Below are 17404 nucleotides of genomic sequence, written 5' to 3'. Positions count from 1 at the left end.
TATAAATTACCAAGTGTGTATTTTTTTCATTTTTGATTTCTTAAATCAGTTGAATAACATAAATAAGGGAAAATCAGATTCGTATATCTTTCCCATAAAGAACCTGCAAGGTCACGTTTGTTCAGAGTCAAAGGACTAATACGCAATGTTTTGGTTTTGGTATGTTTGGTGTTATGACAAAAATCTTGTTACTATGGGAACCTTAAAGAATGGAGTTAAATGTGAGTTTATTGCCCTCTTGTGGAAATTTGTAAGAATGGCTTTTTCCTTTCAAAATCTTATTTTGATACAACCTTTTGAAATTTTAGCTCAGTTGGTCTGTGATGACTTAGTCTTAGCTATAGGTTTTTATCAAGTATACTGTTATGGACTCAATATAAAAGGATTTATAGAAATAAAAATATTTCAGTTCTCAAAGCATATAGAACACAAGTATTTTTTCATTATTAAGGAATTAATAATGGCACATTATCATATAGCAATCTAGAGTCTTCTGAGATACAGTGTCAGAATCTGTTGTCTTCATATTGCTTACATGATGTGTAAGTCCACTAAAAAGAAATGACTTTCCCATTGGACGTTAACCTAATGTAAGGATAAATAACACTCAGTACTATTTTAACAAAGTAATCTGCTTGCTACTTTGTTGGTGTTGCCACATGAATTTTGGCAAAGTGTGACGGTTTCATATGACTTTCTGGATGGATCTGGCTAGTTCTCAGCAAGGGTAGAGAGATACTCCCTGCCATATTTGGTCTACTTTTTTGAAAGGCTCTCCGTCTGACTCCTTGGGCACATATTGTCAGTAATGTCTTACAAACTGCATCTGTTTATCTTTAAATTCCAAATAGAATGTCATCCAAATTCAGAAAGTACATGTGGCTGAAAACAGTGCAGCTGTGAGAACAATCATACTGTGAGTATACAGAAGTTGAGGTCATGTGGAAGATGTTATAGCAGGAATGAAAGAATTTGGATAGAGGCAGAACTTGGAGGCCATTATAATTATAGCTCATGGAATTTCACCAGTTTCACTAAGTCTTCAATGAAAAACAAATACTAGTTTATGTTTAGGAGCGTGGCTGTCATATAGTCATTTCTACCAAAAACTAAAAAATTACCACAGAAGCTCATAGCTTTACTACCCTCAGATGCCTGAATGATAAGACAAGTTTCTTTAACATCATAAAGGGTCTGATCTCAGTAAAAGGATCATATTTTTCTAAAAGCAGCAGCTATCAGAATCTGTCTGAGTGGGAGTTGAGGCCATTTGTATATTTAAGTGCTCTCCAGAGGATTTGTCAGATGGCTGGTAGCCACCCCCAGCCTACGGGGTCCAAAATGGATCTTTTTTTTTTTTTTTTTTTTTTTAAAGAAATGTAGGGTTTTGCCCTGTCACCCAGGCTGGAGTGCAGTGGCACAGTCATCAATCACCGCAGCCTCAAACTCTTGGGCTCCGGTGATCTTCCCACCTAAGCCTCCCAAGTAGCTAGGACTACAGGTGTGCATCGCCAGGCCCAGCTAACTTTTTAAAACCTTTTTGTAGAGAGAGAGTCTTGCTGCTCACTACATTGCCCAGGCTGGTCTCAAACTCCTGGCCTCATGTGATTCCCCCCACCTTTTCTTCCAAAGTGTTGGGATTCCAGATGTGAGCACCATGCCCAGCTCAAAACTGAACGCTTAAAGAATTTGCATCCTTCCCTCTGCTCCCTGCTTCCCTAGGCCCATCCCAATAAGCTCCTTCTGCATCCCCCCTTCCCCTCCCTGGCTTTTTTTTTTTTTTTTTTTTTTTTGAAACAGGGTCTCACTCCATCACATCGTTTTTTTTTATCTTGTTAAATGACACATCCGTTTTTCCAGTTGCTCAGGTCAAAACTTGGAGTCTTCACTAACTCTTCTCTGTTTTACATACTTCGTTTCAAATCCATTAATAAATCCTATTGGTTCTACTTTCAAAATATATCCAAAATTTGACCAGTTCTCACCACTTCCACTATTACTGCTCTGATCTAAGCCAGTACCTTCTTTCACCTGGATTATTGCAGTAACTTCCCTACTTCTATCCTTGCTGTGCTAAAAATTATTGTAACACAGAAGCTGGCGTGATCATTATAAAACTTAAGGAAGTTTGTATTTCCCCTCTGCTTAGAACTTTGCAGTGGCTCTTCATCTCTCTTAGAGTAAAAGCCAAGGCCCTAGGAGGTGCCCAGCTGGTATGGCCCCCATGGCCCTCTGGCACCATTTATTGCCCTTCACCTGATTATTTTCTTCCCTAGAATTTATCACTGTCTCTCTCTCTCTCTATATATAGTATGTCCTCCCTAGAATACTCATCAGCACCACAAGGACAGATAATTGGTCTGTTTTATTTGCTGTTGTGTCCCTGTAAACATGTCCCTGTGCTCTGTAAACATGTTGATTGAATGCATGAATGCATGAATGTAGGTAGGTGGCAGGTTGCAAATGGGCAGTTCATGGTCCCATCTGTCTGGGCTCTATTCCTATTTCTGCTCTTACTGGTTAAATAATTTGGCAAGTTACTTTATCTCTTTGGGTTTCAGTTTCCTTACCTGTAAAATAAGGATAGTCGTTGTACTTCCCTTGTAGATTTGTGGAAAAGATTAAATGAGTGTTTAGCTTGTGGCACGTTGTTCAAATGTGTTAGCTCTTGTTACTAGAGCATCTTCCATGTTTATGGTAGGTTGGTCATTCTCAGTATAGTCCCTGAAAACCTGCCTCAGGATCACCTGGAGCTTATTTAAAATGCAGTTTCCTGGGTTCCAGTCCAGAAATCTGAGAAAAGTCCTGAAAGACCTGCGTTTTTACTAGCTCTCCAGGTGGCTTTTTGCATATGAAAATCTGGGAATTCTATGTTAGACGGAGGAGTGATGGGCAACAGCTAGAGCATGGCAAACCTGAGCATGGGGTCAGGTGAGGATGAGGGGACTCTACCTATAAGGAATCGGAAGAAGGGGCCTTTCCCTCTCAGTGGTGTGTGTGGTGTGTCTGGAGGTGATGGATGGGACTGGGAAATGGGCATTGAGAAGCAAATGGGTCCTCTGGCTGCTGCTGATTTTAAAATGATCTTGTTCTGGGATGAGAGTCGATAGCCATGCCTAATTATTTTCTTGTCATTGGCAGTGGGATGTTCTATGACGGGAACCACACATATCTCATTGAGCCAGAAGAAAATGACACTACTCAAGTAAGTGCTTCTTCTGTTTGTTGTGGCAAATGGAAATGTTTGTGCTGAGAGCTTTTTTCTTCTCCTTTTTTTTCTACTTTATTTCATTTTTATGTTGTTTAGGGTTAAGATAGTAAACATGTGTATAGATGCTCCTTGACTTATGATGGGTCTATGTCCTGATAAACTTATTATAAGTTAAAAATATTATAAGTCAAAAATATATTTAATACCCTGATAAATGCATCATAAAGTCAAAAACATGTAAGTTGGGGACTGTCTGTATATTTTAAACTAAATATTGAGTAAGTCAAAACCACAAGTGTTTTTTAAAAAATTTCTTGCCGGGTGTGGTGGCTCACGCCTGTAATCCCAGCACTTTTGGAGGCTGAGGCAGGTATGAGGTCGGGAGTTCGAGACCAGCCTGGCCAACTTGGTGAAACCCTGTCTCTACTAAAATCCAAAAATTAGCCAGGTGTGGTGGCATGTGCCTCTAATCCCTGCTACTTGGGAGGCTGAGGCAGGAGTATTGCTTGAACCTCCTGCCACTGCACTCCAGCCTGGGCGACAGAGTGAGACTCCATCTCCAAAACAAACAAACAAACAGCAAATTTCTTTTGTTTCTTTCTCTTTTATTTTGGAAATATAATACTTTCCCTTTGAGGTGTTCTGAAACCTCTATTTCCATCTCCACCCTAATGTGTTATGATCTTTCTTAGTCTGACTTGGCTACCATAACAAAATCCTGTAGACTGGGTTGCTTAACCAACAGAAACTTTTATCTTTATCTCAGTTCTGGGCACGGAAAGTCCAAGGTGCCAGCATGGTTGACTTCTGGTGAGGGCTGTTTGTTTGAGTTGCAGACGGCTGCCTTCTCACTGTGTTCTCACATGGCAGAGAGGGAGAGAGAACTCTGGTTGTCTCCTCTTGTTATAAGGGTACCAGCTATACTGAATGAGGATCTTACCCTTATGACCTCATTTAACATTCATCACTGCCTCACAGGCCTTATCTCCAGACAAAGTCACCCTGGGTGCCAGGGTCTCAATATGAGAATTCTGGGGACACACACACATTCAGTCCATAACAGATCAAATCCACAGGTCTCTGATTTTTCACCTCTCCTCTCTTTTCTAGATTCCAGATTTTTCTCTGTTGTCTGTTCCTTTTAAGGCTCTATGCTGATGAAGTTTAGAGAAACCTGAGTCATCTTAATCCTCTCCCTCACTTTAGCTGAAACATTCATTTCCCACAAATTAGAATAAGTTGAATTAATATTATAGACTACGGAGAAGCATAATACACTTTCATTCTAGCTCTGTACGTACAAATATTCTTCCTTGTATTACACAACATTAGTCAAGCAGAGAGGCAAATCCTTTCAAGAAACATACATGGTTTTTTCACCCATAAACCATCTTGTTTGGGAAATTCTCTGTATTGTATATTATTTTATGGGTACCCACTGCTGCCTGTCTTGTCACTTTGCTTGACAGTATGATTTTTTTAAGATAATATGAAACCTATGACAGTCTAATTTTTTTTTTTTTTTTTAGTAATTGGATGAAGCCAGATGAAATTATATTTGAGTGTTTATTAACTTTTTAGAAGAAAAATATGACTTTTTATCTCTTGCTTTTTAATATAGCTTATATGACACTTGAATTTCAGAACAGGGTCCACTTTGGACATTTACTTATACCAGGCATCCTGCTCCCCAATACTGTGAAAATTGTTAGCTCTGTAGTCTTTGCCTACCAAAGCTCTCTGACTTTTAAAAGGCTGCAGGGATCCGTGAAAGGAACCAGTAATAAAAAAACATTAAGTCATTTTGCCAAATGTCTTATTTGTCCTTGGGGGAATAGATTCATTCATTTGTTTTCCATTACTATAGGCTTTGGCTTCTCTGTGAAGGCATTTTTCTTCTCATTGGATATTGCTCTGGTGCTGAGAGAATTCAGGAGCGAATAGGAGGGGTTGGGCAATGGTTCATCACCTCTCTAAACCCAGGAGAATGCATAGGCAAGCTGTGGTTCTTTTAAGGGTCTCCAGCTACGTTTGCCTAAGGCTGGAGATAATTCGGTTGTACATGCTTAATCACTGTTGCTTGTGTCATTTCAGGAGGATTTCCATTTTCATTCGGTTTACAAATCCAGACTGTTTGAATTTCCCTTGGATGATCTTCCATCTGGTATGATGTTCATATAGTGACTTTTTATTTAAAAGGCAACTTCGGTAATTTATTTAATGCCTTAGAACTAATCTATTTGTGGAGTATCATTAGCCCACATCTGCTTTTGACGTTTTTAGAGGGAGAGCCAAGTCACATCAAGAGGGAGAATAAAATGCAAACTGGCCTCACAGATGAGTTTGGAAAGATGTGGAGGAAAACTTTAAAAAATTTTTAAATTGAAAATAAGGCACTAAAGGAGAAACAAGATTAGAGCAAGAATTGGTCTGTGAGACAAAGTACATACAAATTCATTCTTGGTGAAATACTGGTTTTGTAAACATAGGGATGAACTCTTAATCATTTCCCTATTTATTGTTTTCCTTGTCTCTTTTTTGCTGTAGCATTTTAAGAAAGAACTATTATAGATTAACTTTTGTTATCATTATGTGCTATTTGTGAAATTAGTCTTTTCTTCTCATCTAAACTGATATGGACCTAGGTTAATTTTAAGAGTGTTTGTCTCCTAAGATTACTTATTATTTACTATAATAAGTTAGAAGAAAACAAGAAATAGACAAATGTCAAAAATACAAATTTTGTGAAATATTTTCAAAAGTAAGCTTATTTATTTTAGGTCGAATAAATGGACCTAGCAACCTATGTTGCTTCTAGAGTTGCTTCCAAGTCTTCACATGACAAGAAGGGCGGTGCATGCATACTTTGCCCTCCTTAGTGGAGCAGTGATTATGTAGGGTTCGTTTCTCTTTGACTGTGCTGGACTCATTTATTTTCTCCTGAAGACAGACAGCACTCTGAATATCTTTATTCAGAAGATATTGGTATGGAGATGCTTCCTCCCCTATTTAGTGAACCTTATTTAATTAAATTAATTAATTAATTAATTAATTTTTTGTTTTGTTTTGTTTTTGAGACAAAGTCTTGCTCTATCGCCCAGGCTGGAATGCAGTGGCGTGACCTCAGCTCACTGCAACCTCAGCCTCCTGGGTTCAAGCAATTCTTCTGCCTCAGCCTCCTGAGTAGTTAGGACTACAGGCATGCACCACTATGCCTGGCTAATTTTTTAATTTTTAGTAGAGACAGGATTTCACCGTATTGGGTAGACTGGTCTCGAACTCCTGACCTCGTGATCCACCTGCCTCGGCCTCCCAAAGTGCCAGGTTTACAGGTGTGAGCCACCGTGCCCAGCCTGATTATTTTAATTTTTAATCTCATTTTAAGCTTTGCAGCAGCCTTGTAAGATTAATGTTATTCCCGGTTTGTAGATGAAGAAACAGAGCTCAGCTAGTTTGTCTTTTCCAGGGTCCCACAGCTAGCAAGGGGTGAAGTTGAGTTTTGAATTATGACACTATGAAAATGTACTACGGTAGAGAATCACAGAGGGAAATGGAAAAATCGCCAGCCTGAGAGTAATCCTAAACTAATGCTTAGAAAATCACTTAGAAGTTTACATTGTCCTTTCATCAGAAAATGAAATAAATGTTTCCTAATGTTCCTTTCTCTCTGACATAAGTTTTTAACTCCTTATCCTCCTGTAATTTCCCTGAAGAGAATGAACATTCTCTCCCCTTCTTTCCTGCTGCCAGAGGGAGAGAAGATTTAATAGAATTTACTATTTTGAAAAATTTTCAAATGGGAATATAGATGCTCTTACCTCTCACAGACTTTTTAGACGGTTCTTTCAGTGGTCTTATAAAACTTTTTACAATCCCTATTCTGATAAGAAAATAAATCATGACTAGCTGTGTGGGAATAAAGCTATAATTTAATGGGTATTACTGGAAGCAGTCAACATTAATTAATATTTAAAGTAATAAATAAAGATTTTCCCCTAAAGACTTGATTGTAGGCTTGCTAGGAATTTTTTTTTTTTTTTTAGGAAATTGTTCAGGGTTTCTTTCCAGCAGAAACTTTGATGGTGACTTGGCAGTTTTGCTGTTATTAAAATGATTTTTAGACATATTCTTTGAAAACTCAGGTCTGTTTCAATTAGTTTCTAGTTTTTCTCATCAGAAGTTGGCACTGTCAATTTTGAGAGAGTTTTGTCTCCCAACATTACTTATGATTTACTGTGATAAATTAAAAGAAAACAAGAAATAGACAAATAAATGTCACAACTACAATTTCTGTGAAATAGTCTCAAAAGTAAGCTTATTTATTTTAGAATAAATAAAGTTTAACTGGGTTATAGATTATCAACATCATCATCTTGTTATGTTGTATGTATTTCCCAGAGATAGAAATAGGATCAGCTGTTCCCCAAACTTGTTGGACTGTGGAACGTTTCCTTTACGTGGCATGCACCTGTCTCAGGACTAGTGTTTCTGAGAACATATTCTGGGAAAATCTTATTTCCTATGGATGCCTATGTATCCAGTTAAAAAAATATGCAATGAAATATAAAAGTCTTGTGTACTATTCAATAAATTTTTACATACATACACTCTTGTTGACAGAGAGAGCATTTCTGTTACCCCAATAACTTCCTTTGTACCCTCTGTAGTCGGTGCCTCCCACCTCTGCTGTTTCTTTTGTCTGTTGTAGAACTTTATACAGATGGAATCATGTACTATTTGCAGCTTCTTTTGCTTAGCACATGCCTATGAGGTTTATGTTGTCAAGAGTAGCAATGGTTCATTCTTTTAAATTATTGAATATATTGTGTCCTATGAATATACCACTTGTTTTCTGCGGGGGGATGGGTTCTTGCACTGTTGCCCAGGCTGGAGTGCAATGGTGCCATCTTGGCTCACTGCAGCCTCTGCCCCCTGGGTTCAAGCAATTCTCCTGCCTCAGGCTCCCGAGTAGCTGGAGTTACAGGCGTACGCTACCATGCTTGGCTAATTTTTGTATTTTTAGTAGAGACAAGGTTTTACTGTGTTGGTTAGGCTGGTCTCAAATTCCTGACCTTGGGTGATCCACCTGCCTTGGCCTCCCAAAGTGCTGGGATTACTGACATGAGCCACCACGCCTGGCCTATACCACAATTTTTAATCTATTAAGTTGATGGACATTTCGGTTGTTTCTGGTTTTTGACTATTATGAGAAAAGCAACTGTGCATGTTCTGGTACAAGTCTTTTCTGTGGGCACATATTTTCATTTCTTCGGTAAACACCGAGGAATACATTTGCTGGGCTGTAGGGTAGGTACATGTTTAACTGTGTTGAAAGTGTCCTCAAACTTTAGCATGCATCAGAATCATCTGGAGGACTGGTAACCACAGATTGCTGGCCCTATCTTGAGAGTTTTAAATCAGTATTTCTTGGGTGGGTTTGGGGAATTTGCATTTCCAGTACTTCCCAGGTGATGCTAATGCTGCTGATGCTGGAATCACACTTTGAGAACCACCGTTTTATGAGGAATTGCTGAAACCTTTTTCCAAAGTGGGTACACAAAGTGGTATACTTGCATCAGCACTCTGAGAGTTTTAATTGTTCCACATCTTGACCAACATCTGCTCTGTTATTCTTTATAATTTTAGCTGTTCTGGTGTATTTGGTGCTATCTCACTTTGGTTTAAATTTGCATTTTTCTTGTGATTAATGATGTGTAGTATATACACTTATTCGCCACTAATCAGAATTTCTGTCTTTTTGTTGTTAAGTTGTAGGAGTACTTACATATTCTAGATAGAAGGCCTTTGCCAAATATGCCTTATGAATATCTTTTCCCCAGTCTTTGGTTTGCTCATTTACTTACTTAATGGCATCTTGTGATGAACAGATGTTTTAAATTTTGTGAAGTTTAACATTAGTTTTTATCATTATTGCTTTCTCTATGCTAAGTAATTTTTGCTAGCTCCCAAGTTTTGAAGATATTCTCTAGTGTTTTCTTCTAAAAACTCTATAGTTTTATTTTTTATGTTTAGATCTAGGATCCTCTTCAAATTACATTTTGTTCATGGTGAAAAGTAGGGGTTAAGTTTTATTTTATTATTTTTTATGTGAATACGCAATTATTCTAATACCATTTGTTGAAAAGAGTTTCCTTTCCTTTAATCAATGAATTGTTTTGATGTCTTTGTCAAAAAGTATTAATATGAGTCAATTTCGGCCGGGCGCGGTGGCTCAAGCCTGTAATCCCAGCACTTTGGGAGGCCGAGATGGGCGGATCACGAGGTCAGGAGATCGAGACCATCCTGGCTAACCCGGTGAAACCCTGTCTCTACTAAAAAATACAAAAAACTAGCCAGGCGAGGTGGCGGGCACCTGTAGTCCCAGCTACTCGGGAAGCTGAGGCAGGAGAATGGCATAAACCCGGGAGGCGGAGCTTGCAATGAGCTGAGATCTGGCCACTGCACTCCAGCCTGGGCGACAGAGCGAGACTCCGTCTCAAAAAAGAAAAAAAAAAAAAAAAAAAAAAAGAGTCAATTTCTTGACTCTTACTTTATTTGGCTACCCTTATCATACTTTGTTTTGCTTACTGTGGCTTTATATAAGTTTTGAAATCAAATAACATAAATCCTCCAATTCTGTTTTTGTCCCCCCAAAATTTTGGCTATTTTGGGCCCTTCACATTTCCCTACAAATTTTAGAAACTACTTGTCAATTTCTATAATTCTGGGATTTTTATTAGAATTGTATTAAAAGTATGGATTAATGGGGAAAAACAGCATATTATTAGTAGTGAGTCTAAAATTTCTTTCAGTATTTGGTCATTTTTAGTGTAGATGTTATATTAGTTATTATCTATTGCTTATTATTGTATTATCTATTGCTGTTTAACAAATTACTCTAAAACCTAGTGGCTTTAATAAACAAACATTATTATCTCATAATTTCTGAGAATCAGGATCCTGGGTGTGGTTTAGCTGGGTGCCTCTGGCCCACGGTGTCATGAGTTTGTAGCGTAACTGTCAGCTGGGACTCCAGTTTCATTTGAAGGCTCAACTGGGGAGGATTCGCTTCTGAGCTCACTCATATGATTGTTGTGAGGCCTCAGTACCTCACCACATGGGCCTCTCCACAGGGCTGCCCCGCACCAACCTGGTAGCTAACTTGTTCTAGGAGAGAGCGAGAGACCAAGAGGAGAGAGAGAATGAGACACGATGCCTAAGATGGAAGCTACAGTATTTTTGTTAACCTGATCTCAAAAGCAACGTCTGATCACTTTTGCTGTATAGTATTTATTAGAAATGAGTCACAGGGTCCAGCCTTCTCTCAAGGGGATGAGATTATACAGTGGCATTGTATTAGTTATCCATTGCTGAGGAATACATTTTTATTATGTACAGAAAAATTAGAAAGTAGCTGAGTAATAAATTACCACAAAATGCACCTCTTAAGACAATACACACTTACTATCTCATAGTTTCTGTGGATCAGGAGTCCAAGAATGGCTTAGATGGGTTCTCCGCTTCAGAGGCCCTCACAGGCTGCAGTCAAGGTGTTTTCTAGGACTTCGTCTCATCTCAAGGCTCAACTGTGGAAGGATATGCAGTGGTTGTTGGCAGAATTCAGTTCTTTTTAGCCTCTTAGACCAAGGGCCTTGGTTTCTTGCTGGCTTTGGCTGATGGTTACTCTTTTTCTCACATAGGCCTCTGCATAGGGCAGCTCACAACACTGGTGCTCGTGTAATGAAAGCCAGTAAGGAAGAGAGTCTCTAGCAAGAGGAGTTACAATCTTACATAATGTTATCTGGAGAAATGACCTTTGCTGTATGCCATTGGTTGGAAGCAAGTTACAGGTTTTACTTATACTCAGAGAGAGGGCATTACACAAGGGCGTGAGTACCAGGAGGTGGAGACTATTAGAGGTCATTTTAAAGTCTGTCAAATTCTTCTCTCTGGCCCCCAGTGATTCCTGTCTCTTTTACCTACAAAATACATTCTCTTCCTCCCTAGGTCTCTAAGAGTTTCATCCTGTTATAGCATCTGCTCTAAATCTAGAATCTCATTATCTAAATCAGGTCCAGGTGTGGATGAGGGTCTTTGGGTGTAGTTTCTCTTAATCCTTCTGTATGTAAAACTAAAGAGACAAGTTATCTGCTCTATATACTCCCAGGATCCAGTAATGGGCCAGCTATTGACATTCCCTTACAAAAGAGGAAACATTTGAGAAACAAGAAAGACACCGACATTGCAGTTCTGAAACTCTGCTGGGCAAATGTTGACCCTTTTTGATTGGGTTTCAAGGCCTGGAAATAATTCTCCATGACTCTTGGCTCTATGTTCTCAGCTCTTGATTCTGCTCATCTTTCCTTTTCTATGAAAGGTAGTACATATTTGCAGCTGAGTAGTTTTATCAGTCTGCTATTCTAGCTTGCTAAGAGTTTTTATCAAGAATAAGTGTTGAATTTTGTCAAATGCTTTTCTATGTCTATTGAGATGATCATATGATTTTCTCCTTTAATCTGTTAATGTGATGAATTGTATAAATTGATGTTTTGAATATGAAACTAATTTGCATTCTCAAATGGGCCCCAGATGGTTATGGTAGATTATATATTTGTGTATTACTGGGTTCGATTTGCCTATGTTTTGTTAAACATTTTTAATATAAAGGTTCAGAAAGCATATTGGACTCTAGTTTTCTTTTCTGGTTTTAGTACCAGGGTTTTGCTGGTCTTACAAGATGTGTTAGGAAAAGTTTCCAACTCTTTTTTTTTTTTTAAGTTTGTGTAAAAGTGGTATTATTTCTTCCTTTAATGTTTGGTAGAATTCATCAGTGAAGTCATCTGGCCTTGCAATTTTCTTGGAGAGTTTAATTAAGAATTAAAGTTATTTAATAGATACAGGATTATTCAGATTATCTACATATACACATGTTCAAGGAATTTCATCTAAATTAACAAATTTATTGGCATAAAGCTCTTCATAATATCCTATTATCTTTTTAATATTTATAGAATCTGTAGTGATTTGCTTTCTTTATGGATCAAGTCCTGCTGATCAATTTTATTGATTTTTGTTTTTAAGTTTTTAGTCTCACTTTTTTCTACTTGATTTGTGTTTAATTTACTCTTATTTTTCTGGGCTGTTAAGGTGGAAGGTTAGATCATAATTTAAACTTTTTTTTTTCTTTTCTAACATAACCAATTAAAGCTATGCATTTCCCTTCAAGCACTAAATGCCTTACCTGCATCCCTCGTATTTTGACTTGTCATATTTTTACTTTAGGTCAAAACATTTTCTAAATTACCAGGTGATTTCTTCGTTGTCCAATGAGTTATTTAGAAATGTAGAGCTTAGTATCAAAATACTTGGTTATTTTGTTCCAAGCACCTTTTTATTATAGATTTTTAAATTTAATAGAATTGCAATAAGAGAAAATAACTCTGTCATTTCATTTTCTTTAAATAAAATTTATTGGGACTTGCTTTATGATCTATGATATTACCTGTCTTGGTGAATGTTTCATGTGTTCTTGAAAAGGATATGTATTCTTCAATTATTGGGTAAAGTGTTAAAAATGCCAACTTAGTTAAATTGGTTAATAGTGTAAAGTCTTCTGTGTCCATATGATTCTGTTTGCGTTTTTTTTTCTTTCAATTACTGAGGGAGGATTGTTGAAATCCTTAACTGTAACTTTGAATTTGTCTATTTCTCCTTTCAGGTCTGTCACTTTTTGCTTTATGTATTTTGAAACTCTGTTATTAGGTGAATAAACATTTAGGAGCATTGTGTCTTTTTGATGAATCAACCCATTTATAATTAGGAAATAGTTTCCTTTCTCCCAGATACTTATTGTCCTGAAGTTACATTGTCTGATATTAATATTTCCTTCACAGTTCTCTTGTGATTAATGTTTGTAAGGTGTATCCTCTTCCATACTTTAAATTTAAAGTGTTCCTCTTCTAAACAGCATGTAGTTAAGTCTTGCATTAAAAAAAAAATCCAGTCTCGCAATCTTTGCCTTTTAGGTGCAACATTTAGTCTATTTACATTTAATGAATAATTGATATGAGATGGGTTACTTTTGTAATCTTGTTTTTCTGTTTATCCTATCAGTTTTTTTTTTAATTATAAAAGAGAACTTATTCCCTTTCTCAGCAAATCCCTTGTATGCCCAGGCCATAGCATTCTGAAAAACGACATGATGGGAGAATATTTGAACATGAAATAAAGAGAGAATATTAATTTCCTTACCCTGATTTTATTATTCAGCTTCTTGGTCACAGATTTCTCTGACCATTATTATCTCTCCTTTATGAACAGTATCCAAAAATAATGATAATTGTTCACCTTGAGTGTTTTATAGCATTATTCCTATAATAAGCCCTTTCAGATTGTTCAATCATCAAAGTTTTAGGAAATCTGTACCCTAGGGAAAGATTGCGACTTTCCTTTCACTTTGTAGAAAAATCCTCCCTTATAAATAACCTAATCTTATATTCAGAGATGAATCTATGTGCATAAACAGTTGATGTATGATTTTTACATCTGCTACCAAGAGCAGATAAAGCCTGAGATTAATTTGGTTACGGGCAAAGAAGAATGTAAATTAATTGGAAAAAATTAACTCAAAACTTTGGTGTCCTATAACAATTTCTTAATAAATTATGAACTCAGAAATGTGTGATTATTTTTTCTACTTCTCATTGCTCGTCTTCTGTATTTTGCTGCCTCGAGAAGGTTAGTAATGGAAGTGAAAGTTGAGTTGGCTGTTTAGAAGATTCCTAGTAAATAATGTAATGATAGTTATAGGAGAAATATGAAAATTTTTTTGAAGTAAATTAGGACAGAAATAATGTTCTATATTTTGCAAATTATATTCACCCTTTAAATGTTTATTTAGTATTAATATAGTAAATTAATGTTTAGTATTGACATACTAAATGTTTTGTGTGATCATTAAGTATAGCATTATATATTATAAAATTCATAAGAAGGAAGGGCAGGTAAAACTTTGCCCTATATTGAAGAAATCTGACAAATTCACTAAGTTAAATTAAATTTAATTTCCTTTTAGAATTTCAACAAGTAAACATTACTCCACCAAAATTTATTTTGAAGCCAAGACCAAAAAGGAGTAAACGGCAGGTATGTATTCACAGTGGTATGTCATGTTATTTTAAAACAATTGTTAACTGCCAGTCATTTTAATCTACAGTAAGTCTGTGTGAGAGGGTGAGTATTAGTTTGGGAATTTGTCAGGATGTGGTAAACCATAAGGGTGACAGATCTGAAGAAGCAGTAGAAAGGGGAACCACGTTATTTCACAGATGCAAAAAGGATTCAAGACAGTGGTTATAATATGTTTCTTCATCATATTATGGGTTATGAGGCTCCTGCTTGTGGCATCTCAGGTTCTTTCTACAATAGGCTTCTTTCCTTGCCCAGATATGTACCACATCGTGGAATCCACTTGTATGGTTTATATCCTTGTATTTATTACCTTGAATATAACCCCTTAGGAATGAATCAATCCAGTTGTGAAGCCACAAAATGCTTTTGTCTCACTTGAGCAATCTTTGGAGTCCAGGATATAAAATTAGGTCATGGGCTTTATGATTGTTCCACTGGATATTGGACTGGGTAATAATAACTGTTGATATGGTGCTTTAAACCAAATGAAGTCGGTACTATTATTCCCCTTTCACTGAAAGAAAAATGATGACTCTGACATGAGAAAATGACTTGCTCGAATCACAGAGCTGGCAAGTAGTTTAGAAAAGTTAAGAGTTGTGGCCATCAGAATCAAGATGTCACCACTGTGGTGGTGTGGGCAGGGGAGGTGGCCATTAAAAACACAAGATGAAGGAAATAGATCTCTAGTAAGATCAAGAAGTTGAAGGAATCAGGTATCTTCTTTTTATTACCTTGAAATAAAATACATGTTTATAGACAGATTTTTATTGTGAATAATTATTGCTAAATCTTATTGAATACTATTGAATACTTACCTTGTAAAATTCTTATAATAGGGTCTATTATAAGAATTTTAACTATATTAACACATGTAACCCTCAAAAACCTTAAGAGGAAGGTGTTATCACAGGTTAAGTATACCTTTTCCAAGATGCTTGGGACCAGAAGTGTTGCAGATTTTGATTTGTGTGTGTGTGTGTGGCAGCAGGGAGAGTAGGGGTGGATTTCAGAATATTTACATTATACTTAGTGGTTCAGCATCCCTAATTCAAAAATTAGAAATCTGAAGTGCTCCAGTGAGCATTTCTTTTGAGTGTCATATTGGTGCTCAGAAAGTTTTTCATTTTGGAGCATTTGGAGTTTTGGATTTTTAGATGAGAGATATTCAACATATAATATCCTCATTTTACTGATGAGGACATTGAACATAAGAGAATCAAGAAACTTGCCCGAAGCCACATAGGGTGACTCTGGTGGAGTTGGGATTCTGACCTAGGAAGTGTGGTCTCAGAGAGGTGCTTATAACCACATATACGCCATATATTGCCTCTCAGACCCATGTGTTCCGTGAATTACTACTACGACCTTTATAAATGTTGTGAATGTTTATATATGTATATATACACACACACATATATACACACATATAAACTCATATATAGATTATGTATAAACTAATATATAAGCATATATATATATTTATATGAATAGGTAGAGACATATTTATCTTGAGGCCCAGTTAGATAAAATTACCATCAGGATTTAATGTGAAACTATTGTTTTTGAATTATAGACTGAAAGAATAGGACAATATTCTAGAAAGCTAGCTGTAATAGATAACTCAAGACTGACTGGGACTTCTCAAAGCTATTTTAACAAAGACCCCATGTCATTTGGGGATCCTCTGAACCATCCTAGATGAAGGCACGTGACTCACTCCCAGTTTGGAGATTAAATAATAAAAGTGCCAATCACTCCAGTCCCTGTACCCTCTCAGAGATCTTCAGAGGACCCAAAAGAATGCTCTTCATATGTTACTATTTTCAAGATAGACAGTTAAATAAAATTGCTAGATGCAGAAAGGAGTGAAATAAATGGAAGTACAAAATAAAGGATATATTCACATTTAGTTTTATATGCATAAATATTTTTGGAAGGAACCAGTAACTTGCTGTATCCATTGTGGGGGAAGGACTAGGAACTGAGTAGGTGGAGAATAGAGGTGAGAGGAAGACATTCATCTTCTGTTCTTTTATACTTCTTAAATTTTCTGAGCCATGTTAATTTATTACCAACTCAGAAACTAAACAAATTGATGAAAAAATTTTTTAATGCTGAAGGAATAAAAAGGGAACATTTTGTTTTGTCAGTTTCTTCCATATTTTTTAGGTTTTCACAGCCGAGTTTAGAGGGCTGAATTAGGTGCTGTTTCCTTTCCTGTGTTACAGCTTCGTCGATATCCTCGTAATGTAGAAGAAGAAACCAAATACATTGAACTGATGATTGTGAATGATCACCTTATGGTATGATTTGCTGTTGTTTTTAAGCCTGTTCGTGCCTAGGGTAAAACTGGTGAGTGTAAAAATATGTTTAGAAAAAACAAGAAGCCCGTCAAGCTGTAACCTGGAGAAGGTATTTGTATAATCAAATATATTTGTTAACTAGCAACAACCTGCAATTAGGAAATATTCATAGGTGGAAATAACTAGCAGTAATTTTTGAGTTTTCAAAAATACTTTGTAACTCAATATCAACTTTTGAATTTGCTTGGTTAGTAGAGGTGCTAATATTTGAATCTCCACTTACTAAAATGACAAGGTTTAAAAAAATGGAAATTCCATTTTATATTGAAAAAATGAGGCACCAATTATGTGACATTTTAGTTTGCAAGGTACAACTTTATCTTAATAAAGGAAAAGCAATTTTTCTATTTTGGTGTTACTGTGCAGAAATCATATGCAAATGCTTACATAGCTAACCAGTGAAGATTATTAGGATAAGAACTTGACAAAACTTTCATGTTGTTGAATCAAATTATTTCGACCCATAGTGTTTATATTCAGTTAATGGGCATATTGCAGGCAGTATGACTACATTCATAGCACAGCAATGAGTTATAATGCTAATTGTTCCATGTAACCAAAGTTTTAAACTCAAAATGTTTAATGATGCATATTGCTGAATTTTACTTAAGTTCAGGTACAAGTGCATTTTACTTTG

At 36.5% G+C, this 17404-nt stretch overlaps 1 protein-coding gene across 13 annotated transcripts in view; it reads left to right on the top strand.

Moving 5' to 3' along the window:
* Positions 1–17404, top strand: part of ADAM22 (ADAM metallopeptidase domain 22) — a 258039-nt gene that overhangs the window by 163869 nt on the left and 76766 nt on the right. For all 13 annotated transcript variants that reach the window (XM_038004584.2, XM_073009144.1, XM_038004582.2 and 10 more), the window contains 4 exons: positions 3142–3205; positions 5306–5375; positions 14286–14356; positions 16633–16707. In XM_038004584.2, coding sequence (XP_037860512.2) covers positions 3142–3205; positions 5306–5375; positions 14286–14356; positions 16633–16707 — 280 coding nt within the window. The remainder of the gene's footprint in view (positions 1–3141; positions 3206–5305; positions 5376–14285; positions 14357–16632; positions 16708–17404) is intronic.

Source organism: Chlorocebus sabaeus, chromosome 21, assembly GCF_047675955.1.
Source record: "Chlorocebus sabaeus isolate Y175 chromosome 21, mChlSab1.0.hap1, whole genome shotgun sequence".
Lineage (NCBI taxonomy): Eukaryota > Metazoa > Chordata > Mammalia > Primates > Cercopithecidae > Chlorocebus > Chlorocebus sabaeus.
The sequence above is the reverse complement of the archived record's forward strand: the minus strand, read 5'-3'. Positions and strand labels throughout refer to the sequence as shown.